This window comes from Apostichopus japonicus, chromosome 7 (genome assembly GCF_037975245.1).
Source record: "Apostichopus japonicus isolate 1M-3 chromosome 7, ASM3797524v1, whole genome shotgun sequence".
Classification (NCBI taxonomy): Eukaryota; Metazoa; Echinodermata; class Holothuroidea; order Aspidochirotida; family Stichopodidae; genus Apostichopus; species Apostichopus japonicus.
Genome location: NC_092567.1, coordinates 11,832,545 through 11,856,496, shown reverse-complemented (window position 1 = coordinate 11,856,496; position 23,952 = coordinate 11,832,545). Strand labels below are relative to the sequence as shown.

Below are 23,952 nucleotides of genomic sequence, written 5' to 3'. Positions count from 1 at the left end.
TGTTGCTTGTCCCCATTATATACTTTTTGAAATTTACACTGATTCATTAGTCTCATATTATGACAATGTTTATATCTTGAAGTATGCAGACGATACTGCCATAATTGGGATGTGCACAGATAAAAACCCACAGTGTCTATCAAATTATTTCCCAGCCATAGAGTATGCTGTGAATTGGTGCAAGGATAATTATATATGGTAAGAAAACCAAGGAAATGATTGTTGATTTTCGTGCAGTGCAAAGCCATGCCCCATTGTACATTGACAATAATGTGATTGAGGTTGTATCACGCTTACTTAATTGGAATACCCACATGAACAATGTGGCATCAAAAGCTAAACAGAGATCATATTGTATTCGTAGGCTCGCCGGCTTTGGCTTAGATTTTGATAAGCAGCTTTGTCTTTTTCAGACAATGGTGTTGTCCATCCTTGTGTACTGTGGCCCAATTTGGTTATCATCCTGTTTCTAAAGGACAATTTGACTACTTGAATAAATCCATCAAGTTGTATTCTACCATCACGGATGATTTCATTGATCGTATAATATGTCAGTGTGCTTCTTCTATAGTCGAGGATTCCGATCACCCTCTCTTTGATTTTTTCATGAAACCACCTAGATTTTACACAATCCCACGTACAGGGTATGTGGACAGAACGGTTTAGGCGATCATTTTTACCTACAGTAGAAGTATTAAGACTTTGAATTGTATGATACATAGATAACTTTTTTTAACCTATTTTTGAGATGCTGTAATCCATTTTATTATATTGTCATTTTATGATGAATATCAATTAATTTTACTTTACTTTACTTTCCTTAGACAATTACATTGTGAGGTCAAAATGACATTTCAACAGTAGCTTACCATGCCGTAAAGGCAGTAAAGGGGACCTCACAACTAAAACTCAAATTATTCTAATATGGTTTGGATTGTCTATGTCATAGTGTGTTCATTTATTAGTTGGCAGTATGGCCACATGAAAGCAATAAATCAAGTGACATTATTGGTAATGACATCGACACTAAGTGTTGTTATCATTTGAAATTGTTTACGTTCCTACTGTATGGTCATTAAGTCATTATTTTGGGATTCAACCTCTGAAGATATGTATACAGTTGGCAATCTGATCTCATGAATCGATTGCTATTATATAACTTTCAAGAAATGCAGCGCAAACTTGAAAAATCAAAACAGGACTTGGCAGAAAAATAAACCAAGCACTTAAGTACATGAGAGGGCAAAGGTTCGAATCCCGGTGGAGGCTGGAAGTTTTGCACTGTTTTTTGTAGGTATAAGGACACACTGATTATAATTATATTGTACAATAACAGTACAAGACCGTGACCACATGACCACAAACCTGAGGAAATATGTCTTGATTGCAGTGAAAGAAAATTACTTCACCTGTGTTGCACTCGCAAATTCCAAAACTTGTAAAGTAGATCTCTGATGTAGTTGACTGTCATCGCCATGTACCTGGACCACTTTAGAGGCCAACTTTGTGATTGCATCCACAATATTCTCACTTTTATAGTCTTGTTCCAGCATACACATCATAGCAAACTTTTTATGTTTAAGGTTGTTTTGCAGATAATTTACAATTTTACCCGAAGCAGTCTTATTAAGACCACAGGCAAATCTGTAAACATAGTGAAGTTCAAAGGGATCCAAATAACGGAGCAGTTCAGCTACACTCTGGCTCTCTGTTGTGGCAGAGGTTGAAGATTCTTGAGATAGATAATCAGCAATGTAGTGGGCAGCATACCACTCACAGAACAATTTGTGGAAGAATCTGACTTCCTTTTTGTAGAGAAATTGATCACCAGTCAGTATTTCTTCCTCAAAAAATATTCCAGTTCTAAGATACTGCTCATAAAAGTCATCCCCAAGTCGTTTTCTCAGGGATGTACTATCCCACACAATCAGTTGGTTTCTACCGCTCAATGCCTCAAAAGCAACCTTGTTCAACTCATCATGTTTTAAGTCAAAACATACCTTTTCAATTGGTTTGTTCATCAAATGACTATGTAAGCAAGCTATCACATTACGAAAGAAGCTAGTAACGGATTTGAATGTCTTCAAGTCTTTGTTCTCGTGGCTCATGTGAGCAAACAAAACAAACAACAAACGAACTTGACACAAGTCACCAAGTAGAGGGTTTCGTTGGAGTTTAAGTATTATTTCCCTGGCAGCTTGTTCGTCACCGTGTACAACTGCTTTCCGAATATATTGATCTCGGATGTCCTCGTTGAAACCTGTTAAACGTATTCGATCAGTATGCGGTGCAAATTCTTTCGGTAAGTAGAAAGGCCTGGTAGTCAGAATGACGTCTATATCCTGCAACATTTCTCTCCGAAGGATAAGAGAAATATCAGTCTCTTGATCGTCTTTATCAGGGTATTCATCAAATCTATCCAAAATAACCAACACCCCTGAACAATTCTTTATGATTGATTCCACTATAACCTCACTCAGATCTGAGTCTCTGGGTAATATAAAACGCTGTATTGCTTGGTATATTGACTTCACCCCTCTCAGTTGTCTTAGTCGCAGGTAAATAAGTACCGGTACGTTACTTAAAGGGGATTTTGGAACTCTTTGGCACCAATCGTATGCAAGCTGTAGTGTCAGTGTTGATTTTCCGTATCCAGGTTCGCCCTCTATAATTTGCCTACCACAATTCTCAGGTTTCTTTAGTAGTTCATGATGTGACTCTAAAAGTTTCCACATTTTGTTTCCATGTGCTTGTTGAACTAACCGTTCAATGCCGCTATAAACATATCCCTTATCAACACAATACATTCTGTCTCTGATGTAAGGCAATGGTTGTACGGAGTGATAAAGTAACTTATACTTTGCCTTTAATTCCTTGATGAATTGTTCCTCCTCTGTAGGAAACCAGAAAAGTGTGATTAGTAACAATCTTATTTTATATCAGGAACAAATTCGATAATGAAAATGGTCAGAAGAAAGTTGTTTTATTTTTAATTGGAATGTCATTATTGGTAGCTGCTCAACCAAATTTTGCTGTAGAAAATAATGTCTTGATATGTTAATTTAATTGCTTAACTTTAGATTGGTTCTCAAACTGAATGGTTATTTGAACAGCTGCTTTAATTGCAAAGAGACAATCGATTCAAACATTTGGCAAAGATGTGTAAAAAAAAAAATTCTTGGACTAGACCATTCCGGAGTCATCATTGGGTCATAATTGTTATCTGAAGTGGGATGAATTCTGATGTAATCAGAATGTTCATATCTTACTTTCATAAACCATAAATACTGAAATACAAAGGAACCGTGAAATTATTGTGTCATTAATTAATCACCATTTGGTAAAGTTAACCTCAACATGAATTTGATATGACAGCGATAAAGTCACTGGAATCAGTAACATTATCATACATTATCATTTGTAGAGGATATGTATGTTGAAATTTATTTTAATTTATGCGTGGTATTTAACAGTATCTTAAAGCAATTGAAGGTACTGTTTCAGCATTCACTGCACTCAGCTTGCAATAACTTGTACATCAGACTTACCAGGTGTGCAGTGAGTCTTAGTCTTGGGCAACATCTAAACAAGAGAGAGGTAATGATACTTTCAAACATATTATCAATAAAAAAAAAAATTTGAAGTCACTATTTGCAAAGAATTTGACTATGTAATTAACATTTTCTATTAAATAGGATACAAGTTAACATAATATGTTTGATGTTGCTAAGTAACCGTAGGTTGTACCGTATTGTTATATAAATGTACTCAGAGTCTACATGGCAGTCAAGCTAGCCTATCGAAAAACTGTCCTCTCCAAATTCACTCAAGCATTAATAATGTGTTACTTGATAGCATAAACTACCCCAAATACCGTCATTAGGATTCATCCTTGAGTTGACCAGTCACCTGTATGATTGTAAACACAAGTGCTCTAATGGCCAGTACTACTTTCCTGTGTGTGAAGACAAGTTTGGCTTGACCACTGAAAAAATACACTTTTTTTCTTTAATCATGAATTTGTGCAGAAGAGAGTTCAGTATGGCTAGCATTACCAACTCAGGTAGATATTTAATCTTCCCTGTTTTTTGGCTAAGAACAGGGGGAATGGGGTGGTATTTGCTGCAGGGAAGATCATAATGTACATGTTATCCTCAACACAAAACTAGTAGGGAGAGGATTTCCTGAAAGTTGCGTGTATTACTTATATCTATTACAACATGAAACTATCCATTGGTAGGAATGCTATCTCAAATGAGTATAATGTTAACTTGTTGTTGTAACATATTATGTGTATCGATTAATTCAGTTCTTCACTTCCGGCATCAAAAATGCTCCATAAATAGAGGTAGTGCAAGTTAATATATAGTATATTTTGTTTAATCATGTGTAATCTCTGAGTTTCCCACGTGTTTGTTGATCATCAGACAAGTGACACGTTTGTAACCATTTTCTATTGTATGTACTGTGGCTGATTATATAGTAATAGATTACGAAATCTCAGCGAGTGTTTCTTCACCTAAGTTTATCTATGGGTTATATTCTTTGCATGTAATAACAAGATTAAAGGCTCGTCGTTACTAACATACAACCATCCAGCTGCATTTGTTTCTATACCACCACCAGTCCTCAGTAGGGAATATTTAAGTGCCCCCGGAATCTTAGCCTGAATTAGCTTTACAGTATGTTTAACAGCTTTATATATTTGTTTCCCTTGATATTATTTATATTTTCAGATATAACGGTCTTACCTCTTCTTCTTCCACAAGTTTCCTCCGCCTCTTTCGGAAGTTTAACACTGCAGGAATAATTTATGTAAGGTAAATTAACCAGAATGCAAAGATGCACCGTGGTTTTGATGATGTAACATCAGCAGTTTTCTTCATGAATCTGACATCATGTACAGTGAGGGTGTACAACACACTTGAACTTACAGTAGTAATACAGTGAAAAGCAGTGTGATGTGGAAAAAAAAGTCACAATGACAGAGGCTGTCCTGACATTACCATTCAACTCAACAACAGGCATCTTATACTAAATGTGACAGATACATCAAGATACTAAATACAACATCTGTCCTTGTTGAAATATTGTGTAAAACATGGGTCTCACAGTTTGACACCTGGTGAACTCAAACGACCACTGACCTCCGCCCAATGTTGTACGATTACATACCAAATATGCGATCTGTCCAAGCTTCCCTCATGATATTATGTTAGGAAGGTGTGTTAGTGTAGAGAGACAGGTAAGAGGGGAGTGGAGTAAATGTTAAGCATTTGTTGTCTTCATATGACCTTAGGGCTCCACTAAAAACAATAATAGGCTCCTTAACTTGTCCAAGGTTCCCTTCTTGCAAGATCATGTTTACAAAGCTTTCACGATTTGACCTGTTGTCCCAAGTGAACCTTGAACTCCACCATATCAATGGGCTTCTTTGACTCAATGCTATACACCTTCATACCAAGTATGAGATCTGCCAAAGCTTCTAATATTGAGATATCATGTTTACAAGGTTTTCATAATTTGACCTCTGATGACCCCAAATGACCTTCCACTTCCCCGAAAAAAATGAGCTTCTTTTAATCAATAAGGCACTTCTACACATTAAATATGAGGTCTATTCATGCTTTCCTTCTTGACATATCGTGTTTCAAAGGTTTTCACAATTTGACCCCTAGTGACCCCAAATGACCTTTGACCTCCACCAAAAACAATAGGCTTCTTTGACTTAATTCGGTACTTCAACAAATCAAATATGAGGTATGCCCATGCTTCCCATCTTGAGATATCGTGTTTACAAGGTTTTCACAATTTGATCCTTGGCGACCTCAAATGGCTTTTGACCCCCACCAAAAACAATAGGATTCTTGTACTCAATGTGAATTTAACCTCACCAAATATGAAGTTGGTCCGACCTTCCTTTCTTGAAATATTGTGTTTACCAGGTTTTTACAATTTGACTCCTCATGACCCCAAATGATCCTTGACCTTCACCAAAAACAATAAGCTTCTTGTACTCAATGTGGTAAGTCTACACATTACATATGATATTAGTCCGAACCACCCTTCTTGAGATATCATGTTTACAAGCTGGGCATCACAAAGGCGCACATACACACAAATGCCATCATCAATGCAACGGTTACTATTATCATCAAAATAAAAAACAAAAAAAATAGTTACTATACTTTTCTGTTAGTCAATAAGGATAATGTAGATGCAATGAATACAATAGAATACAAGAAAATAGCTAACAAACTTTGCTATATATTGCAAAGTAATTGTGTTATGCACCATGGTACCTTTCATACAGAGACCAAAACCACCAGAATTAGAAGTACTACAATTATGGTTGTAACCACAGCAACTGTCGATGAACCCGAAGTCCCCTTGTTGTCTGTAAATAGGAAAAACACATGTTAAATGGCAATTTGAAATTAAGCATTTGAAAATATTAAGTGAGGATCTGAAAGGGTTAACATTATCACAAAGACAGAACAATTATTCAATAAAATCAACTGCACTTTCCAAGTGGTAATGAAGATTAGGCACCAATTTCAGATAGATTAAGACTATACATATCAGTATTCATCAGTGTGTGAGAAAAGACTAGCCTTTTGGCGATATAAAGAAGCAGATAACAATAAAGTTGTTCTGATGGAGCTTAAAGTCAGATTTAGAAACCGTAAGTCGAATCGAAGAAGAAGTCGTTCGAGATGCAAACTAGCCATTCATTTAGAAGCATAATTCTATCAGACATAAAATTCACTGAACATACAGGCTGTAGTCTAACTACTGTACACGAGCAGGCTACTGGATCTCACAATTGCAAAATCATTCACCTCTTAGAACTAGATAAAAGAGAATATTTAGATCAATTCTAATGTAATTTCAGGTCAATAAACCCTGGCTATTTGATTTCTCTGAATCCCAACATCCTTTTAAAATATAAACATATCGCACATAGTTTAGTTTAAACCCCATAACAAAGCATCCATAGCAAACAAACACCTACCATATGTCGTTTTAAGGTCTATTCTTGCTACTTTTATAGAGGAATTGAACACATCTGAATTCTGTCGTACAATATCAAACACTCTAATGTGATCCCTCTTTCAGGCGCTGATAACATTTTGAAGTTTGTTGTAAGAGAAATGTCAAAGATTCCTCACTTTTCTGTTGATGTCCTTTCCAGCTCTGTTAGAGATAGAGCAGGATAGTTTTCCTAAGTTCTCCATTGGAGTTTGACTTCTGGTCGTATTCCACGAACTGAACACGCCACGTTTCCTGCTCTTGCGACGTCAAGTACACAATACTGTGTATGGTCACATCCTTCTACAATTATGTATGGTGGGCTTGGATAGGCTATTCAAGAAAAAGGAGAAATTGTGGGTTTCTTTCCCGCAATGACTGGTAAATAACTTAAATACGTTGTACATTAGTCAATACGAACTTAACATGTAAAGAAGTCCATACATTAAAGAAAACATATATTAGACAGATCATATAAACGTATACGTTCCATTGTCCACAAATGTTGCATTACAGTCCATTCATATAAAGTAATACCTCTGGGTGTGAAAGGGAGCAGTGCACTTACTCAATGACTACTGTAATGTCTACAGTTATACAGTTAAGTAAAACATCTTGGTGTGCAAGGAGTAGTGCAGCACTCAAAGAATAGTAGGAAAATTATAAAGTTATGTAATACCTCTGGGTGTGCAACTGGAGCAGTTCAGTACTCAATGACTACTGTAGTGTCTACAGTTATACAGTAAAGTATTACTGTACCTCTGGGTGTGTAGGGAAGCAGTACAGTACTTGATGAATACTGTAGTATCAACATTTATATACAGTATACAGTAAAGTAATACAGTACCTCTGGGTGTGTAAGAAGTAGTGCAGTACTCAATGACTACTGTAGCGTCTATATAGTTATACAGTAAAGTAATACCTCTGGGTGTGCAAGGAGCAGTGCAGTTCTCAATGACTACTGTAGTACAGTATGTAAAGTTATACAGGAAAGAAATACCTGTGAGTTTGTTAGGGGGCAGTGCAGTACTCAATGACTACATAGTGTCTACATTTACTGTAAACAGTAAAGTACTGTAATACCTCTGGGCGGTGTGCAAAGAGCAGTGCAGTACTCAATGACTACTGTAGTATGTAAAGTTCCTGAAAGAAATACCTGTGGGTGTGTTAGGGGGTAGTGCAGTAATCAATGACTAACTTACTGTAGTGTCTACAGTTATACAGTAAGGTACAGTAATTCCTCTGGGTGCGCAATGGAACAGTGCAGTACTGGATAGTAAGTACAGTTATACAGTAAATACCTCTGGGTGTGTTATGGGGCAGTGCAGTACTCAATGACTAATGTACTGTACAAGTAAGTAAATACCTCTGGGTGTGTAAGGGGGCAGTGCAGTACTGAATGACTACTGTAGTGTCTACAGTTATAGGTAAAGTAACACCTCTGGGTGTGCAAAGAGCAGTGCAGTTCTCAATGACTACTGTAGTACAGTATGTAAAGTTATAGAAAGAAATACATGTACCTGTGGGTTTGTTAGGGGGTAGTGCAGTAGCCAATGACTACTTTAGTGTCTACTGTTATACAGTAAAGTCATACTTCTGTGTGTAAGTCCTGAGCAGTGCAATACTCAATGACTAAGACTGTAGTGTCTACAGTTATACTTAAGGTAATACTGTACAGGCTCTTGGTGTGTAAGGGGGCATTGCCGTACTCATAGACTACTGGAGTATACTGTACATATATACATGTACATTTCCAGTAGTCAATGGGTACAGCACTGCACCTGTAGACACCCATAAGTATTACTTTTACTGTGAGATCCACCTCTCAAAACTAAACAAAACCTTGACCTCTGATAACTTTGCGTATGAAGGTGGCACAGGGATCAACCATGGACAATTTGTATCAGTTTGGAGATTGAGTTTTTGACCCATCATTGACCTTTTTTTTACCGTATTGCACCCCATCAGTGGGCAGTTTTTTGTCCATAAGAGACCTTGAATGATCTTGGATAGCATGACAGTTTTTATGAAAATGTTCCCTTTGATGTGCACTTCATCCTAAAATTGTTGTGAACTCCAATGTACACACACAATGTTATTGCTAAAAAGGTACCAAATCCAACCTTTGGCACCTCATAACTTACGAACCGGGTGTCCGATCGAAGCGGGGGTTAGTTTCTTCTTTAGAGCATGTATAGCTCTATCATATAGTTAAACATTGTCAAACTTGTTTTGTTTTTTTTGTCCTGGATATATCTCCTAAAATGAGCTATTTATTAAATAAAAATAAAACAAGAGCCCAAGGGCACTGTGGTTCCTTGCTTGGGGTATATGACAATACACATAATATTATCAAGCAAGATTGGGCTCAAATAGTCCAAGTAATTGTGGTCCTACATGTTCCCATAAAGTAACCAACACTATAGCCAACACTTTTGTGATCACAAAATGTGATCGGATTTTGGATCAAAAGGCACTTTTGAGATCTAAATATGGCGTCGAAAATGTAAGAAATATAAGAGACCTACAAGCGTGTCAACAGATATGATAACATTGGTGACCTCAGATGACATTACCTTTAAGTTTCAAAATGTTCCATCACCCCGTTCACAACTTGTCCCAAAATATCAACCATGTCACACCTTGGCATTGAGATTTAATTGCATTAAATTAAAAAAAATTAACTTTGAACTTTTATACATAACTTCACACACAAAGGTCACCCGAAGGTCAACCAATTGACATTTTTGATCGGTGAGACCTAAATAGAGCATGTAAAAATTCAAACATTTTTGCTTTGCCCATTTTCTCCCCCAAAAATACTAGTTTTTTAACAGTAGCTGACCTTTGGTGACATTGGACCACATGACCGTTAAGTTTGAAAATATTCCCCTATACCATTTGCAACTTGTCCAAAAAAATAAACCTTGTCACACCTTGGCACTGGGAGTTATTGCATTAAATGTCTGAAAATTAACTTTGACCTCATATAACTTCGCACACGAAGGTCACATGGGGGTCAACCCATTGACATTTATGATCAGAAGGTACCTTTAACATCTGAAAATAGCATCGAAACTGTAAAAATCCACAAAACACGAAAAGGTCAGCAGAGGTCAAATTGAGGTCAAGGGTCACCCAGATGCGGGTCGACAATTGGATTACATTGAAGCAACTCCCAACCCTAACGGACAATTTGTTCTCAAGTTATCGCAAAAATACTAGTTTTTTATCATTAATTGACCTTTGGTGACCTCGGATCACATGACCCTTATGTTTGAAAATATTCCCCTATACCATTTGCAACTTGTCTCAAAATATCAACTGTGTAACACCTTGGCACTGGGAGTTATTACACTAAATGTCTGAAAATTAACTTTGACCTCATATAACTTAACATACAAAGGTCACCTTGGGTCAACTTATGGACATTTTTGATTGATGAGACCTAAATTAGAGCATCAAACTATACAAATTCAAACATTTTTTCTTTGCCCATTTTCTGCCCCCAAAATACTAGTTTTTTAACATTAATTGACCTTTGGTGACCTCGGATCACATGACCGTTAAGTTTGAAAATATTCCCCTATACCATTTGCAACTTGTCCAAAAATATCAACCATGTCACACCTTGGAACTGGGAGTTGTTGCATTAAATGTCTGAAAATTAACTTTGACCTCGTATAACTTCGCACTCGAAGGTCACACGGGTGTCAACCAATTGGCATTTTTGATCGGAAGGTACCTTTGATATCCAAATCTAGCATCAAAACCAAACATTTCCTTTTTTGCTCGTTTCCTCCCAAAATAAGCACATTTTTTCTAATGTGACCTTTGACCTTTTGACCTTGGTTTCAGATGTAGTTTAATCTCCTGATTCCAAAAAACAAAACGACAAGTCTGTACAACCATCCTAACTCCGACCGAAAAACTTTGACCCCATATAACTTCGCACATAAAGGTCACATGGGGTCAACCTATTGACATTTATGATCAGAAGACCTTTGACATCTAAAAATAGCATCAAAACTGTAAAAATCCCCAAAAACACGAAAAGGTCACCAGAGGTCAAATTGAGGTCAAGGGTCACCCAGATGCAGGTCGACAATTGGATAGCATTGAAGCAACTCCCAACCCTAACGGACATTTCGTTCTCAAGTTATCGCAAAAATACTAGTTTTTTATCATTAATTGACCTTTGGTGACCTCGGATCACATGACCCTTAAGTTTGAAAATATTCCCCTATACCATTTGCAACTTGTCTCAAAATATCAACTGTGTAACACCTTGGCACTGGGAGTTATTACACTAAATGTCTGAAAATTAACTTTGACCTCATATAACTTAACATACAAAGGTCACCTTGGGTCAACTTATTGACATTTTTGATTGATGAGACCTAAATTAGAGCATCAAACTATACAAATTCAAACATTTTTTCTTTGCCCATTTTCTGCCCCCAAAATACTAGTTTTTTAACATTAATTGACCTTTGGTGACCTCGGATCACATGACCGTTAAGTTTGAAAATATTCCCCTATACCATTTGCAACTTGTCCAAAAATATCAACCATGTCACACCTTGGAACTGGGAGTTGTTGCATTAAATGTCTGAAAATTAACTTTGACCTCGTATAACTTCGCACTCGAAGGTCACACGGGTGTCAACCAATTGGCATTTTTGATCGGAAGGTACCTTTGATATCCAAATCTAGCATCAAAACCAAACATTTCCTTTTTTGCTCGTTTCCTCCCAAAATAAGCACATTTTTTCTAATGTGACCTTTGACCTTTTGACCTTGGTTTCAGATGTAGTTTAATCTCCTGATTCCAAAAAACAAAACGACAAGTCTGTACAACCATCCTAACTCCGACCGAAAAACTTTGACCCCATATAACTTCGCACATAAAGGTCACATGGGGTCAACCTATTGACATTTATGATCAGAAGACCTTTGACATCTAAAAATAGCATCAAAACTGTAAAAATCCCCAAAAACACGAAAAGGTCACCAGAGGTCAAATTGAGGTCAAGGGTCACCCAGATGCAGGTCGACAATTGGATAGCATTGAAGCAACTCCCAACCCTAACGGACATTTCGTTCTCAAGTTATCGCAAAAATACTAGTTTTTTATCATTAATTGACCTTTGGTGACCTCGGATCACATGACCGTTAAGTTTAAAAATGCTCCCCTAACCAGTTCACAACTTGTCCCAAAATATCAATCTTGTCACACATTGGCACTGGGAGTTATTGCAGTTTTAATATTTTCGGTTTTTGGACCATAACTGACCTTTGGTGACCTTTGTGGGCACCAGAAACAATAGGGCACACCTTCTCCATATGGCGGATCTATAGTCCAAGTTTGGCCGCAATCCAACATTCCCTTATTGAGATAGAGCGTACCCAAGCAAGTGTCACAGACACACACACACACACACACACACACATACATACATACACACACACACACGCCAACCTGACTGCATAGGTTCCTTTTGCTAAAGCAAGGAACCAAAAAAGACTTAATTGTATCTGTTAACTTTGCACCTGAAGGTCGCACAGGGGTCAACCCATGGACAATTTTGATCGAAAGACCATTTATGATCTGGATGGCCACAAGAAATTCAAATAACTAAAGAAGCTTATACAGGTCACCAGAGGTCAACCTAAGGTCAACGGTCACAAAGATGCGGGTCCACTATTAGATTACATTTAGCGTAACTCCCAACCTTGACGGACATTTTGTTCTCAAGTTATCACAAAAACACCTATTTTTGACCCCTAATTGACCTTTGTTGACCTTGGATCACACCACTGTTAAGTTGAAAAATGATCCCCTACGTTATTTACAAGTATACAGTATATTACAAGCTCCAAAATAACAATCATGTCGGACCCTGTCAATGGGAGTTATTGCTTGTTTATTGTTTTGGTTTTTGGCCCCTAACTGACCTTTGATGACCTTAACAGGCACCGAGAACAATTGGGCACACCTTTTCACTATGGCGGATCTAGTTGACAACATAGGTTCCTTTTGCTAAAGCAAGGAATTAAAAAGTGTTTAAGTCCTTCATGTTGCTTATAACATGCTAACATACATGCTAATTTGGCTGTATGCTCATGCTAACATACATGCTAACATACATGTGCTAACATACAACATGTACAGTATGCTAGCAAACAGACTGACAGCATGACGTAGACGTTACCAGCTTTTAACATGCTAACATACAGGCTAACATACTTGCTATCATACACACTAACATACATGTATGCTATGCTAACATGTACAGTATGTTTGCTAACATACTTGCTATCTTACAGGCTAACATAGCCTTCAAGCTAACATATATGTATACATGTATGCTAACATGTATGCTAACTTACATGTATGCTAAAAACAGGCTAACATACAGCCTGACATACACGCTATCATACTGCTTATAACATGCTAACATACACGCTAGCATGTATACACACTAACAAACAGGCTAACATACAGGCTAACAAGCATGCTGACATACATGCTATCATACATGCTAACACACATGTATGCTAACATACAGTACTTGCTATCATACATGCTAACATAGCCTTCAAGCTACAGTAACATATATGTATACATGCTCACATACATGCTAACTTACATGTATGCTAAAAAAAAAGCTAACATACAGCCTGACATACATGCTATCATACTGGTTATATAACATGCTAACATACATGCTACTGTAACATACACGGTAGCATACACACTAACAAACATACAAACATACACGCAAACAAGCAGGCTTACATACAGGCTAACATACTTGCAATCATACATACTAACATACTGTACATGTATGCTATCATACATGCTTACATACATGCTAACATTCATGCTAACATACATGCTAACATACATGCTAACATTCATGCTAACATACCTGTTAAAATACATGTATGGTATCATACTGCTTACATAGCCTACAAGCTAACATGTACAGTATGCTAACATACATGTGCTAACATTCATGCCAATACATGCTATCATACTGTACATGTTAACATACATGCTAACATTCATGCTAACATATATACATGCTAACATACATGCTTGGTATCATACTGCTTACATAGCCTACAAGCTAACATGTACAGTATGCTAACATACATGTGCTAACATTCATGCCAATACATGCTATCATACTGTACATGTTAACATACATGCTAACATTCATGCTAACATATATACATGCTAACATACATGTATGGTATCATACTGCTTACATAGCCTACAAGCTAACATGTATGCTATCATACTGTAAATGCTAACATACATGCTAACATTCATGCCAATATATAGGAGACAGCACTGCTAACAGATATGCTAACATATTACAATTACTTACAGGTATCGCAGCTCAATTAGCCTACATAGTGCAAGTCAATGGGAGCAATTAATTGACCAAACCTTTATGCAAAATTGTGATTTTTCGCAATTTGGCTGAAATCCAGTATGTTAATGGCTTAAATGCTTAGCATAGTGTAGCAGCTGATATTTCAGGAATGATGTTCCGTGATATCACGCTTCAGTGATTTCTGTTGTCTAAAATGAGTATTTGGGTCAAAATTTAGACTTTTAGACCTGAGATTGCTGAGATGGACCCTGTTGGGGTCCTATTAATGTCACAAAGTGAGCTATTTATTCATATTAAAGTTACGACTTAAAGCTACTGTAGGTCCTATATGAGTGTTTGACACTAGTTTCACGAAGCTTGCTAAGCAACAGTAATCAATGTACATGACATTTTGTTGTAAGAATAGCTCAGTAAATTTGGAATAAGTTTATTCAAAATACATGAAATGTGGTTGTCCCAGCCTGGAAACTGTAATTTATTCCTGCCTCAGGACCTAAATAGTAGCAATGATATGCTCAGTAGCAACAATAATATTACACTTGATTCTTGAATACTCATGCTGGTATGATTAGCCTTATATAGTTGCCAGTTTGCTAATGCTATAAACAGATGCCTAGATAGTGTTGCCCAGGCCTAGCATTTTGACCACTGATTGTGTTAGACACATAATCATAGAGCATCTGTAATGTTTAGACCTGCACATAGTTTACTTGAACTACCATTATATTGCTCAAGTTAACCTACATGTGATACAGTAGGCTTACATGTTTTCTCTGCTTCTCAAAAGCACTTGGTGTTCAGAATTTTACAGAACATTGACTGCCAAATTCACTGCAGAGTAATACAGTAGCTAAACTACTGGGCAGTACTAAGGTGGCCAAAAAAAGAGAAAATAATTGATTTTGTAGATTTTATATGCAAAATCTGCACTCACCTTGGTTCCTGCAACTACCCCACTCCCCTTTAAGATAGGAATGCTAATGATCTCAAAATTTCTGTGCCAAACTGCAAGACCAATTGAGCAGAATTTGACTACAAAATGTCTGTCGTGTCAAGTTCTTTCATACCCCAAAATTAACACATTCGTTGATAAGCTAACTGAAGTGTAGACCTAAGTACATACAGTACATCCATTGACTTTGGACGCTGTTTACTACAGTATGCTCTGAGCCTCTAAGCTCAGACAGGTCAGGGCCCTGAGAGTACGAGCACTGTACAGTATGTACAGTAGGCCTATGTGGTAATGGTATCATAATTGTATGTGGTACTGAGGTAATTTTGGCTTTTTTTAGGGAGCAAGATTTCTAAATGCCAAAAAACATGTGCAAACTAGGGGGAGGATGTTAAATGCTTAGAAAACCACAATTTGATCAGCATATAACTGGAATGGAATAAAACTCATCAAATATGTAACTCTTCTTTGCTGCAAACAGTTTAGGTTGCCTGCTGTATGTTGCTAGTAATATTTGAAGGTGCGTTAACTGTGAAGTCTTTGCTATACACAGTTACGGTTCTGATAGTTGAATTAATTCAATATGGTGGTTTACAATATTTCAACGCTATCATGAAATTTTGTAGGGCAACCATATTATTATATTAACATCGTTCTGAAGAATATGCTCGACACACATTGCTTCCGTTTTGTATTACTAGTAACGTACTTAGGCTAGACCTACAGGCTTCACTAGTACTTGTATTATTAGTGCTATAGGCCTAGTAATAATATTACTATAGTATTAGTTGTAGAAGACATTTATGATAATAATAATAGTCAAATTGATAAACACTTACATGTGTTCAACTTATAGTTACCAACTCGAATTATCAAGATGTAAGTACCAGTGGTTTGAAGCATATAAGTACAGAAACCGAACGCGGAAAGATCCTGTTGATACCAGCGCGTAAAATAATGGCTGCATACTAACGAACCATACTGTAGACTAGTTTGCAAGCACTTACCGTACTGTACCTTGAGACTTGAACATGCAAACAATGAATATGTGTGAGCGAGCGGAAGGTAAACTTCATGTGAAACAAGGTTAGGCGTTTCATAAATTCAACGTCAAAGGTTAAGGTAAATCGTAATGCACGCCGTTTGTACCCCATTTATGATTATGTTACAGTTGCAGAATATGTTGCCGTCGCGAAAACTCCCGTTGTCTAATTACATTCCGTTCTTCAATTTCATTCCGTTGTCCAAGTTCTTTCGGTTATGCGAGAAGTGACCCGTGAAGGTGGGCCCTGTCCCACTTCTATCAATCAATTTCACAATAAAGTATAATATATCTGGCAAGTAGAACGCGAATAACAAGCCCACGTAAGCCTATAAAGTATCCATGATACTTTATCATAACGATACGAAGACGCCCCCCCCCCCTCTCAGTTCCTATGCCTCTATATGACTAAATATGTTCGGGACAAACCATAATAGCTACATGTATGTATGTATATTAGATCCTCCTGCAAGCAGGAACTCGCGAAGAAGCCTAATTGGCTTATCAAAGCCGCAAGCTGACCGAAGTCAGTCTCTCACATTCATATGTAACGTCCACGATTATGAATTGTTAATTTTCAACAACTCTGTAACTGGTCGACATACATTAATCTCGGAGTGACTCGAACTGGGGACCTTAGATGTAGGCTGTAGGCTGTAAGGATGTAGGCTGTAAGATGTAGGCTACATCTTCATCGGTACTCTGCAATAGACTGGTGTACATCTCGCAATGGATGATTAGTGACATCACCAGCGAGATCAGAGCACTAAACAAGGATTATAAGAATATCAGTTGACTTTAGGCCTACCTAGTAGAATTATGCAAAATTGGTCAATTGCATGACTCGCAACCACAAGTACCTTTAACAAAGGTAGGCCTACTTTAAATACATTTTTTCTTTTCAAAGTGGCTATTCTTACGACTAGTCGTAACAATAATTTCCGATTACGCATGCGCAATTGCTATTTTTACAACCAAGAGTATACTATTTTTACAACTAGGAGTAACCATTATTTTCCGATTAGGGTAAGGGTTAGGGTTAGGATTAGGGTTAGGATTAACCCTACTACATGCGAAGTTGCTTTATTTACTTTACTGCGCATGAATTCGCCGATGTCGTAAAAATAGTTAATAAATAATTGTTACAACTAGGCGTAAGAATAGCCACGGCCAACCTTTTTTCCCTCAAAATATACTAGTGTAAGACGGGATATGCACTTGTTTATTTGCAATTAGGGCACTTCAAACTAGTGTAGGGATATGATCTGATTTATTTGCAATTTCGGCTTTCCAAACTCCAAGAAGTTGAGGGTAAGAAACCCGAAAAAGTTTGTGGCCAGGACCATTCACAAAATGGTTCGTGAACGAAATCTAACTAAGAATCAGTGGCGTCACCAGACTTTAAGTCTGGGGGGCACAGGGGGGCACCAGCATTTGATGGGGGGCACTTAGGTGGATACCGATCGCCGTCCTGGGGGGGGTCTAAGGTGAGGGGGTTCCCTTCCAGGCGCGGCGGAACGGGAAAATTATTGGGGGGGGCTAATGTGTAGAGACTATCTAAGCGGAGCGCCACCATCGGTTGGCGCGGAGCGTACAAGAAAATGTTGGGGTTTTCAAACCTCTAGATGGCCGGAAACGGCACTTCCCGAGTGTTTTATGCTGCGAATACCTTGCCCTGAAATATGGGTCTCAAGCCTGCAATTTCTCAGATTGCACGTAAAAGTCTGTAAAATCATTGTAATTTTTATATTCGATGGTGTTTTAAGAGAGTAGCTATTACTCGTAGTGTACTCGCAAAGACGTTTTTGAGTGTAGTAAGGGGATGTTGGAGAACTGGCTGAAATGAAGCAAGCCATTGGCCTAAGACGAAGTTGTGTTGCGCTTACCGGTACTCACACTCACTGCTTCCACTTTTCACAAGGCGTGAAGACGCGGTTGGGTTGACAATGTGGTCTATAGCCAGGGGACGTGCCCCCAGCATTTACTAAAATTATTACACCTATATAGTATACGTGTGCATCGGACAGATCGACAAGTATGCATTGAAAAATGGGCAGATGCACGTTTCGGTAACTTGGTAAACATTGAGGGGGCCTATCATACATTTGCCCCATCAACTTTTTCATTGAGGGGGAGGGCTGAGCCCCCCAAGCCCCCCGGTTCCGCCGCCACTGCCCCCTCCCCTTTGGAAAATTTACGCATACGGAGGATGGGCTGGATGCAAAATGCTGCCACATTTGATGCTAAATTCGATCTGAAGATATCTCCAGAAATTGCTGTTTTTGAGGTAATGATTTTAACAAGGTGCAGAATTTTGCAGAGGATATGAACCACATGAAGTTTAACATCTAGGCTTTTTAAGGTAACAATATGTTTTTCATTTCAAACTTTTCAGAGATTTTGACTGATTTGATGCATTTTTGGCAGCTTTATGTGAAGTTAGGGTTTGCAGAGAAATGGTAAAATTGCAATACAGTACTAAAGGCTGTACAAAGATACGGTAGTTATAATCGGCTAATTAGTTCGTTACCACGTTTCAAATAGTTTAGGCTCTAGAGTGTGATTAGCCTACTATCACTGGATAGTACTGCTATATAGTACTACTATCACTGGATACTACTTCTGGATCGAATATGTGTTCGTTATGTGACGGATGACGATTAAGGTATTCATGTTTGCTAGCATTGCATATCATTTATTGTAGGTGACATCCAGTAGTAGACAAGCTAAGACTTTGAGGCTTATACTCCCACTAGTAGCTTAGGAAGCAGTTACGCTATAGCCTATAGGTTGGAATAATTCTGAGGTATTTGCCAGAATTGCTCTCAGTTGTATCTCAAATCTTTGTAATGATAAAAAGGCCGAGCCCATGTTTTGGTCAAAGTAGACATAGACTACCTCAGACCCCAACGAATGAGCAGTTTTCTTGTAGCCCCCCCCCCCTATAAAAAGGCCAGACATAAGAAATTTTGCGAAACTGCTTGCGACCTAGCTACCCCTCTGGTTTAAATGTTTGAAAAATGCAAAAGAAGGCGGCACCAGCCACCATGATGCGGTAAGGTTAATCTTACAACATTTATCTCCGTAATAAAGCAGTAACAAGTTCTATTTTTGTGATAAATCTCCAATGAATTTTGCCCCTTTTTTCATGGCTAGTTACAGGAGAAAAATGCACATTTTTAGGTAAAATTGGCTATAGTCTAGATGATGCTTTTTCAGCAATACCAAATTAGCACTAGTTTTTTTTTCAACTGTCATCTAATTAATTTACGGCAAAACACAGTGTTATGAAATACAGATGTTAGGACTTTGTATTGGCTCTGCGTATACATGTGTTAGGTTTAAACATAGTCTTCTGGCACTCATGGCACTCCTTACATATACACCCAGTACAGTGTATGTACTGTACACACTGTACATACATATGTATGTACTGGTTGAAATTCATTTTATAAGTCTTCTAATTAAATGAATTCAACCAGGGGCAGACAAGTACATTGCAAATAGTTTTTTTCTTATATATGAAATTAAAAACTGCACAGTATTGAATGCACAGTACAGTACGATACCCAGGCTCAAAACACATGGAAAATCAACACAGGCAAAAACGTTTTTTTGTAAAAAATCCCAAACTTTGAGGATTTTTCATTTCAAAAAAAGGCAAAACACCCTCCTGATTTTTTGTACAAACAGTGTTGTACTATATCTCTTCTAGAAAAAAAATTATCAGATTTTTTCAACATGACGCGTTTTGAGTTATTGGCCGTCAAAGACGACCTCTTTTGTACATCGGAACAGCTTATAACAACTTCATAAAATAATATTGAGAACAGCTAGAACCCTGAAATTTGGCGGGGTAAGAACTTTATACTTAAAAATAAAGTATAAAACCCTGACAGCTCTAACATGGTTACTTTGGTAAAAAAATGGCATCAAAACCCCTACCTCATGCTGAATCGCAGCATGAAATAGCAACTTTAGAGTTGCACAACTTGCAAACATATTATAGGAAAGCATTGTAATCATTATTTTGTAATGTTTGTACTAGACATTAATAACCTCTGAAAGAATCAAGTACCCTGATGCGATGGTTTAGGAGCAATTCATCACTAAAAATAGTACATTTTTTAGTGAAAAGTACAACAATCGAATATTTTGACATTTTTAAGTTGACCTAACTCTACAAGACAATATTTTTGTAGCCTATTTTTTTTTTTTTTTTCCTGTTCTTTGAGATAGACTCTATAGGCATCTGTAATAGAAAGGTAGTAGGATGTCTAATTGCTGAGAAATGAGACCAAAATAAATATTTTGTAAAAATATATATACTAACACAAAAATTATATTTGTCTATGCCAAGAATAGTTTTATTCTCTAAGAGAAATATATATATATATATATATATATATATATATTCTCTAAAAAAAATATACCTTTCAGTGAAAATGCGCCCTGCACCACTGCCGTAACAGTTTACCTGCCTTAGAAATTTGAATAGGCCCTCGTGATAGATCGCAGGAAATTTGAGCTGTGCAAGTGACCAATATAATGAGTAAGCTGGTCACTGAAGTTACTGAACAACAAAACATCTCAGTTGGCGCTTACAGAGCACCGTACTTTATTTAACATATATATTTTTCTTACAGAATATATTGTTTGCACAGAATAGAACTTTGTTGTTAGAGAATGTATATTTTTTCTTACAAAGATTACACATTTATTTTTGCACACACAATATTTTTTCTATAGAATATATATCTTTTCTGTCACAGAATTTATATATTTTGTTAGAGAAAAAAAATCGTGAACAGAATTGACATACTTTTTGAATAGGATATTAAATTTCTTTAAAAAATATTATTTTTCTCTCAGAGAATAAATACATTCTTGACAGAGAAAAGATATTTTTTTGTGTTAGAGAATATATATTTTTGACAGACTCTTTAGTGTAAGAGAATACTTATTTGTTATTAAGAAAATACTTTCTGTACGCCTGGAGAATATATAAATATATACTTTAAGGGAATATATATAATTTTCAGGGAATATATATGTATATACATATATATAAATTTGTCTAAATTTTATTTTTGAAGTAAACCATGTATGTTTTTCGCAAATACAGCATATATATTAACTCCGTAACTGCATAATATCATGGTAATTGCGAACTGTTTCCAGGCCCGTGGGGTAATTTCAGGTTCTACTATATATTCTACCATTCTTGGGTTGTGTGGGAGTTGCCTTAGGCTAGCGTAACATGCAGCACAAGAACTACTGGTCACAGTGCTCACATTTAACTTTATTTTCTTGGTATTTAATCTTCATAGTAATTTATATGGTTTCCTTAGGTACAGTTGAATACCATAACTTAAGGGGTATAATACTTTACAGATCATTTTGAATGGTAGATTCACAGTGGAAAGTGAATCCACGTGAAGGAAATAACATTATGGGAGACCACCCTCTTATTTAGTTTAAATGGCGGCTCCCTCGTATCGTTAGTGAGCCTCATTCCAGTGTATCTATTTAGGGATTCTATTAGTAGTAGACTGTGAACTATTCGTATAATTGAAGTGTAGGCCTACTGTTGCTATACTTCACTGTGTTGCAATCACACGCATGTCTTCTTTGAGTTAATATTCTCTTGCTTCTTAACAAGGGATGTATTTTATCAGCAGTCTTGTTACATATGCTGTTAATAGACACATGTTACCTTCATGATTGCTGATTTAGTCTTAAAGGGATAGTATGTTTATAGTTGAAAATATTAACATTCTCTTTGAACCAACTTCATTTATCTGCAGTACTTGCACAATGCATTGTATCAGCCGTGTATTACGCTTTTAGAGGTAACAATTTAAAGCAATATAGTACATCACACCTTTAAGCAGTATATGTATAGTTAAAGTAGCAGATAGTCAATGTTATTTTGTTTAGGATTAAGTTGTTGTTATAGGTAGACATGCTGATGATGTAATGGTCTCAACTTCTTGTACTTTAAATATTCTGCATTGGATTATTATCACTGCTCATTGAATTATTATGACATAATGAAGTCCATTGCATGATTGCTATTGAAATTGGTGTTAGGTGATGATAATATTGTTCCTAGGAATTGTAGATATTGTATAGTTATTTTATTATTGTTTATATTCTTTTCTTTACAGGCAGACATAAAGTCCAATGACTATTCATAGCCACTGTCCTCTTGATGTTATTTTTGACTTGATCTCGATGTCCGTTTGTAGTTGCAGGTTTAAATAGATGACGCCACCGAAAAGAATGTAGTAAAAATATAAAATATTGCTTCTTTGCATTGTCCACCACATCCTTACAGTTATATTGTTTTGAATCATTTCGGGAAATAATAAAGATGTAGCCAACCGTTGGTTATCTCAAGTTCAGTTCGATACATGCTTTCTGACAATTCTCCAGTTTGTTAAAATAAAACTATTCCCGATGAAAAATAATTAGCGAGTATCATACATTAAAGCATCATAAATAGGTCTAATTTATGGTATCTCGAATGAAAATTATAGTCACAAGTTCAATTCCATGGTAAAGATCAATGACGTTATACCACTGAAACAGAGGATGATATTTGGTTTGGTATCGAGAAATCTGGAACTTAAAGGGCTTTATAAAGTGACTCAACAACATCCTGCTTATGGAATTAGTTTATTGAGCATGCAAGTTGGGACGTTAATGTAACAATGATCAAGGATGGAAGTGGCTCAGGGTGGGGGCGGGGGCTTGGGCACGATAACATTTTTCAACTTCGTTTAGTAAATTTTCTGCATCTCGTAAAACATTTTCCGTTCATTCCGTAAGCAGTTACCTTGCTGTCACAAACATACTCTTCATACCCACTCATTCATAAAGTGCTTGTCAGTTTTTCTACGTGAGATTGTTCTGTTACGTACTTTGTGTAGAACAGACAACGAAATTCAATGTTAATTCTTCGTCAAACCTGACATCTGAATATTCAATAAATCATGAATATTAGCATTCATCATCTATATCCAAACGTTGTCGTGGAGCTTAATCTCTCACCTTTCTTATTTTTAAATCGAAAACGATAAGTTAACGCAGATAGGAAAAATCGTGTCTGTATAATATAGATTAAAAGTAAGTCGAAAAGGTTGTGGCTTATTTAAGTTAAAAGAATTAAATTTATTAATAGACAACAGCAATGTCTTTCACTAAGGGTTAAACTGTTCAGTACCTTTTACTCGTACGAAACTTTGCAGAAATACACGAATTACAATTATTCAAAAATGCGAATGTTTCATCCCAATGTTCGTTAACAAAGAAATATTTACTTATTACAGAAAAGTAATATTAAATACACAATGGTAGCAGTAGGCCATCGAAAGTAATGCTACTGATATTCTGACAGGGTAGCAACATAGACTACTAGATTACAAACAGCTGCTCCGAGATGAGAGGCTTGCCATATCAATGTGTCATATATAAAGTGCAGATGGACTATACCTCGTTAACACTGCACGTCT

The 23,952-nt window shown here is 36.8% G+C and overlaps 1 protein-coding gene across 6 annotated transcripts in view; it reads right to left on the bottom strand.

The window, feature by feature from the left end:
* LOC139970018 (NACHT, LRR and PYD domains-containing protein 3-like) overlaps positions 1–16,422 on the bottom strand; it is a 28,932-nt gene extending 12,510 nt beyond the window's left edge. The window contains exons 1-6 of one of the 6 annotated variants that reach the window (XM_071975545.1): positions 16,401–16,422; positions 7,173–7,365; positions 6,303–6,397; positions 4,752–4,798; positions 3,549–3,582; positions 1,410–2,893 (exon numbers count right to left, since the gene is read on the bottom strand). In XM_071975545.1, coding sequence (XP_071831646.1) covers positions 1,410–2,893; positions 3,549–3,582; positions 4,752–4,798; positions 6,303–6,309 — 1,572 coding nt within the window. In that variant the 5' untranslated portion in view covers positions 6,310–6,397; positions 7,173–7,365; positions 16,401–16,422. The other 5 variants (XM_071975544.1, XM_071975542.1, XM_071975547.1 and 2 more) reach the window with 5 other exon arrangements.
* Between the last annotated feature and the right edge of the window lie 7,530 nt (positions 16,423–23,952).